Source organism: Pteropus vampyrus, unplaced genomic scaffold, assembly GCF_000151845.1.
Source record: "Pteropus vampyrus isolate Shadow unplaced genomic scaffold, Pvam_2.0 Scaffold8, whole genome shotgun sequence".
Classification (NCBI taxonomy): Eukaryota; Metazoa; Chordata; class Mammalia; order Chiroptera; family Pteropodidae; genus Pteropus; species Pteropus vampyrus.
The window spans coordinates 4265386-4272693 of record NW_011888789.1 but is presented as its reverse complement, the minus strand read 5'-3'; the positions used below and the strand labels follow the sequence as shown (position 1 = coordinate 4272693).

General features: G+C 41.6%; 1 protein-coding gene across 1 annotated transcript in view; it reads right to left on the bottom strand.

Moving 5' to 3' along the window:
- LONRF1 (LON peptidase N-terminal domain and ring finger 1) overlaps window positions 1-7302 on the bottom strand; it is a gene marked incomplete at its 5' end in the record, with an annotated part of 28325 nt that extends 21023 nt beyond the window's left edge. Inside the window, one exon of the mRNA XM_011371650.1 lies at window positions 6813-7302. Within this exon, the coding sequence (XP_011369952.1) occupies window positions 6813-7302 (490 nt within the window). The remainder of the gene's footprint in view (window positions 1-6812) is intronic.
- Window positions 7303-7308: the final 6 nt, after the last annotated feature.

The window sequence follows — 7308 nt, the reverse complement described above, 5'->3', positions numbered from 1 at the left end:
TCTCAGACTACTGAGACTCCTTAAAGGGGGTCTTAAAGATTTAGTGTCTTTTGGAATGAGAAGAGGTATACCCTAAGAAGAGATGACATGAGAGTCAGATTTTAAAATTCTTGCTCTCCAAGTTCTTGTAGGCAATGTTTTTATTGAGAACTTCAACTGTTAGTAGATTATTTTGAATGACTATAAGAAAATAAAACCTCATCAGGTGAGTTCAAACTATCAATACTTTTTTAAAAAGATTCGGTCACCCCATAATTCTAAAAAAGAGCCAAATGCAAGAATTGAGGCCCTTTGAATAGCCAAAGCATACAGAATGCCCTCCATGTAAACTTTTCTGAAAGGCGATTGAAAAAAGCAATCAGCCTTGGCTATGTCATTAACTCAAGTTTGAAAGAGTCAACAAATATTTACTGTATGCTCTGTACCTGGCCTTGAGGACCTGGAGTGTACAAGTCATCTCACTGCACACACCATCAGGGAGGGGCCTGTCAGTCCACTACTACAGGTATCCACTGTGCCTAGCAAATGCCTGGCACATTACAGACTCAATTTGTTGAAAAAGCGAAGAAATATAAATACAGATGTGGTTTGGGCTAATTGTACTGAAATGACTTAACTCCCAGATCTTTACCTTGAGTCTGATTTTTTTTCACCCTTCCTTCAGATTCATCAAATTTCTAACTGCATGAAGCACTTTTCCTTAAATTCAGTATGTTTCCCACAATAACAAACAACCCCCAACAACAACAAAGGTGTCTTTTCACTGTATTCTCTATTAGAAACACCACTGACTTCCCAAATCAAACTTTGAACTTTGTGAATTTTACCTCCTATTATGTTTCTCAAATCTGTTTCTGGTCTCTTTCAATCCTACTACTAATAGTCTTAGTTTAGGCTCCTGAAATCTCTTTAAGACAATAGCAATAGCTTGCTAACTGCTTTCCCTGCCTCCAGTTTTACCCCATCTATCTCATCATCCATGAGATAAACTCAATATTCAGTACAATGTACAAGTTACTCCACGCCTGGCTTCTTCTTACTCTTACCAACCTCCCGCTTTAAGTCCCCACAGGCCTAACTACTAACCTGCCCCGTGTAACACCACTCAATTTCATGTCTCCTTCCTTCGCTCGCAAAGCTCCCTCCTTGTCGTACCACCCTGCTACCCCTTTGTCTGGATAACTTTTTCTCACCCCACAAGTTCATCAAAGTATGCTTTTTTCTGAGTCTACTTCTACTCAGTGTACTGTAAAAATCAAGAGTGTGAACTTTGCAATCAAGACTGCCAGGATTCAATTTCTGGCTCCTTCACTTACTTGCTGTGACCTGCAAATTACCAAACACCTCTGTACCTCAGTTTCCTCGGCTATAAAATTGAGGATGTTTAAGATGCACTTTTTATTTAAGAAATACCGCTTATGATGTACTATTCTCAATGATTTATAACCTTTGGAACAATCCTATGTGGGCCTAGCATGGTCCACATTTTTATACAGAAGGAAACTAAGCACAGAGAGTTTAAGTAACTTGCCCCAAATCAAACAGCTACTAAGTGGTAGATTCAAGATTCTGTGTCAGGCAGTCTGGATCCAGAGTTCTTGCTGGTCATCTTCATGCTAAGAACAGTATTTACCTCTCAGGGTTACTCAAGAGAATAAGTTAATTCATGCAAAATCTTTCAAAAAGGCTACACTGTAAGCACTGTTAAGTGTTTGCTATTATGACTGCATTTGTACACTGTATGTGCATAGCATTAATTAAAAAATCTATTTTTGAGCTCCCTCTATTATTTCCTGTTTTTGTATCTCCTCAAGTCCTGCCTTTGCTAAATGTTTGCTGAACTAGGGGAAATTCATTAAAATCTGTCTGCTTAAGCTCTTCAATTCATGCTCATTTTCTCTTCTCTTAGACCCAATAATATTGTGAGTCATTAGGCAAATAAAATTTTTGAAATAAAATTCTACTACACATCTGAGGAAACTAGTCTTAAGCTCTCCAAGGCATTTCACGGGCTGAGGACAGAGAGTTCTCCAGTTGTGATTCCTCATCTTTGTTTCAATCCTTAGAGACTTGTGATTAGGAATAGGAAACTACAGGTTGTTTCTTTAGTTCATCTTTAAGAAACTTTTCTAATTGCAAAGGTTATTAAATGTTTACTTACAAAATTTGAAAAATTTCTATAAAAATATAGAAAATCAAGAATTAAAACCCTTTTTCCCACCACGAATAACCAGTGTTGGCATATAACCTATACTTTTTCTCTGTGATTACATTTTTAATGTAGAGTTTTATAAAACACACCATATAGATTTTTATACCCTGCTCTTTTCACCAATGAAATTAAGTCCACATGATTTTTAATGGTTGCAAAGTATACACAATCTTTTAAAAACTACTTATTTTACACTCCCACAAGCTCTATGTTTTTGGTTCTCAGAAGAGTACAAATGAAAAACAGTATCATTTTAATGTGCATTTCTTCAGTGAGCTTGACCTTTAAAACTACCATATATTAGCTATTTAGATTGTATGGGTAAGTATAAAATTGCATGTTCATATCCTTTTTCTTTCTTCTGAGTATCTTTTTCTTTGATTTATATGTCAAACTATTTAAAAACTTTCAATTGCTAACCAAAATACTAAATTTCTTTGCTTCTTTATCCAAGTTCAGTATAGTAGGACTTGGTTATCACAGTTAAACTAAAAGCTGCCAATTGACGAGCTATTAGTGATTAATAGTCCAAAAATACCAGTTTAGCATGCTAATTAAGTTAGTAAACACTGGATCCAGATCTGAGTTCAGATCCATTTTGGACAGTTATACCTAACTCTTTGAACCTCAGTCTCTCCTCACCTGTAAATTTCTGGTGACACCTACATCTTAAGATTGTTATAAGGACTAAATAAAATAATGCATCTTAACAGTTAAAACATTGCCTGGGACAAAAGTGCTCAATAAATAATAATTATTGTTAATATTATAAAATACTTCAAAACAGGTTAATAAAGACATGAGATTAGCTCTTGATATAATATTGTTTCAAATCCTTTTCAGAACAGTTTACTGATCGATTAAATTCAAATCTCTAGATGTTTAACCTAGTTATTAAAAACCCTTTATATTTTCTTTAAATGTACTCAGTATTTACCAATAATTCGACTAACCTCTGTATAACTAAAGCCTTGCAGTATCTATATTTTATTGATGAAGGCTAAAACGTTACCACTAATTAACATATGCAAGCTAGAATCAGGGTTTAACCCTCACTACTGTTATTAATGTGGTAGAAAAGAACAGAACTTAACAACATTTAGATTTCAACTTCAGCTAAATCATCTTGTAGCCGTAGCACAACTTTTACATTTGTAAAAAAAATACTGTTTTTTAATTCATATTTACTGAGCATTTACTCTGTTGGACATGTTCAAAGCACTTTACAGGTTTTGACTCCCTTAAGTCTCATAACAGACCTAGGGAATTACTATTGGTATCTATGAGGTAGATACTATTCTCACTTTTCAGATAAGGGAACCAAAACAGGAAAGTTAGACCACAGGCCCAAGGTCAGAGAGTAAGTGGAGGGCTACAGTACGATTCAAACCCAGGCAGCCAGCTCCCAGAACACACAGCTTTAACCATTAGGGCATACTGCATCCCCAGCTTGAAGTACCTCAATTTCCTTCTGAGGATAAAAGTACTCCACAGGAGTCTTTGTGAAGATCATATGATGTAAAGAATTTTAAGTACTTGGCAACTATATAATTAATAAAGACAAAAATTTCCTTCTCCATGTATTTTAAATAAAATGTTCTCCCCCTTATGACCTTTATTCTTTAGAAACCAGTTTGAACTGTAAATTATACTGTTCTGTTGTCTTCTTTGGGGGGAGTGGGGTGAACAAAGGGAAGAGGCAAGTCAGTGTAAAAAATTCATTAAATCTAAAGGGAAGACAGCCTAACAAAGTGGGAGTTTTCCAACAGACTCAAGTATAAAGGTTCAATGCAGAAAAGACTTTTACATAATAACCTTGAATACTAAAAAGACAAAGTTATGAAACATCTGAGAGTTAATATCAAAAGATCAATGGATTAAGTGTTATCTAAATATATTTCAATTCAACAGAAACTTATGTAATCTCAATGGGAAACTTCTGATTTTGGCAAAGGTTTTCAAGCTTTCCTTTCTTGTTGACAGAGATAAATTTGGATGTGTGTGGGCTAACTGTAGACTAGATTACTTTTTCTAGTTAATAGTATTTACTTGTTTCTTATAAGAATTACATAAATTATAGTGAAGTTTTTTGTGGACAGTAATGAAAGTACCATCAGTAACTACAACCACAATTATGTATATATAGATTCCCAATGCCTATCTAGCTAAGAAGCCAACTTTCAAAAAGTTAAAGCCTAACCAGCCATAACTCTACTAAATATTTTTGTTTATGCCCATAAACTGTTAAACACATATTTGTACTTTACCAAATATAACTTGTTAGCTCTAAGATTTTTTCCCTCCTACTTTGTACTAAGAATTCAAATGATGAAAAAAGTTGTCTTCATTAACACATTCAGACATATTTTCAAGTATGAAATTAACACTTTTCAAAAGACCTAAAAATGAGGAGGAACTAGGCTAATAAGGTGAAAATGAAAGTCAAGAGACTTGGGTCTACTCATGCAAAAGTAGTATATTAAGTAGCTGAATGGGCAAAATTCCCATGTGCAATCTAGGCAAATTGAAAAAAAAATAAAGAGTAGATCTTTTAGAGTCTTTCTGTTAAAAGCAATATTCTCAATCCACGGCTCAGAATCTTCCTTAATTAAAGGATTATTGGTCATAGAACATTAAGCTAGATCTTAATTAGTAAATGTACTTACTGTTCTTCCATAGATTAGGATCTGAATTCTTATGAAGCGCCTAATTTAAGATGTCAAATCACTAAATCATATTACTGAATACTGTTGTTGATAAGTTTCATCCTTTATTTCATACAGTGACAAAAATACTTCCTTAGAAATTTTCGTTAAAAATTTTCATTGGATGAACTATACAGGCAAGATGAACCCTAGTCCAACATTTAGAACTGGAGGACATAGTGTTGCCTCTACAATGAGCTAGCTGTGTGACTGTGCACAAGTCATTTTACTGCCTTAGCTTCTGCTTCATTTTTAAAATGAGGGCCATGTCCTAGATGGTCTGTACTTCTCCTCTCATACTCCATTCACTCAGAGAGGCAGAATTGTATCAGAATTTTGTATTCCACAGTCTGTCTTGTTCTGGGTCTATCATTCTATTCTATTTTACAACTGCCTACTCTCTACAAAAAGTGAAAGAATATAGCAATACTCCAGGTTTATGCTTTGCACTCTAAAGGTATTAAATAACTTGGATGTATTGTCACTAGTTCAAAATGACTAAGCATTTAGGGTAAAAGAGCCATAACAAAATACTTTCGGTTACATAGTTTATAAATTTACTTAATACCTAACATCGGTTTATATTTTAGATGGTTATTTCTTGGGAATTATTCCCCCAAGTATTTTTAGGCCAATATAGATGCTAAACTTGAAATGTGCTTATTTAACACAGGGTTTCACAGTGACACTACTGACATTTTGGGCCTGACAACTGAGTGGGAGGCTGTCCTGTGCATTGTAGGACGTTAAACAGCATCCCTGACCTCCTCCATCCACTAGCACCGATCCCACAAGGGGTGACAACCAAAAATGTCTTCAGATAACTGTTCCAGATAATGATTCTTGGGTGTAAAATCCCCCTGGTAGAGGACCAACGATTTAAAGAACTCTTCATTTTACATAGGTAAGTCTGGCAATGTCCTCCTTCACCGTAAGGAAAGTGTTAACCTTGGTTAGGAGCCCAAGCTGCTTCTCTAAGGGGGAAGCAACATACAAAATATCTAAAGGCTTTTCCTCACAGGTTGATCAAGCGTAGAAAGGCAAACAGAAGCGTGGCGAATTCGATGAGACTATCTCTTTATCTTGACCATGAACTAGGTGTATTCGAAACTAAGCACTTGTTTACGAAATAAGTATGACATGAAATAGACAGGTTGAAATCAAGAGGAACCAATTCTGCAGGCAATTTCAGGTAAGACTTGAACTCCCCTGGGCAGCTGGGGCACCCGCCCGTAGCTCAGTGGCCAGCGGGGCCCCCCGGAGCAGGGCGCGGGCGCGGAGCTCCCGCCACGCCCACAGCACGTCACCCGTTACACAACGCCCCCCCCCCCACCGCCACCACCAGCTTATGCAATTCTGCCCTCCCGCGGCGTCCAAATTGCCCCGGTGACTTTTGTGGGAGACGAAGGTATATGCTGACCGCCTAGCCCCGGCTGGGGATCCTCCCCCGGCCCCGGCTGTCGTTTCCCCGCGGCGGACCCGGCCGGCCCCAACGGCCAATTACCGGAAAGACCGCGACAGGAAACGAGCGTCCGCTCGGGCTCGCCCAGCTCCTACCCATCCCGCGCCCCGGCGGCCTCGCCCGGGCCTCCCGCTTCGTTCAGGACGCGCCCGCCCAACCGCAAGGCCGCGGACGGGGAAACCCCGCGCCGGTGCGCCCCTCCCCGCGCCGCGTCACAGTCGGCTCGGAGGGCGATCCCCATTGTGACCGAAGCACCCCGGGGCGCCGCCCCCTCCCACACCCTCGAGGACCCCGAGACCCGAGACACGCGAGTCGGGCGGCCTTGGGGAAACACGGACGCCCCCCAGGGGCGCAGACGAGCTGTAGGTAGCCAGCCCATAGGGGACAGGAGGGTGGGGTGCGCCGGGCCCGCGCCGCATCCCCGCGCGGTCACCTGCTCGCAGCGCCTCGCAGGAGGCGGCCAGGGCCTCCCGGTAGCGCCCCTGGTGCAGCAGTTCTCCGAGCCGGCCGGCCGCCCGGGCTCGCTCCCGCTGGCCTGGGAACCACTTCTCGGCCAGGTGGTTGAGGACGACGCTGGTTCTGAAGCCAGAGGCAGCGATGGCGGCGGCCAGAGGCGGCGGCCGCGGGGTGGTGCCCTCAGCATCAGTGGCGGCGGCGGCGGCGGGCGGCAGCCGGTCCCGGCAGAGGCGGCAGCGCGCGCGGAGCTCTCTCCGCAGGCAGCGGCGGCAGTAGCTGTGGCCGCAGGGCACGGTCACCGGCTCACTCAGGAAGTCCTGGCAGCTGAGGCAGCTGAGCAGCCCACCGGCGCCGGTGTCCGCGCCCGCTGCCGGCGTCGCGCTCCAGCCCAGCCCGTGGCGGAGCCGGTAGTTCAGCGCCAGGCAGTCCACCAGGGTGCCCAGGCACTCCGGCCGGACCGGGGCCCCGCGGCG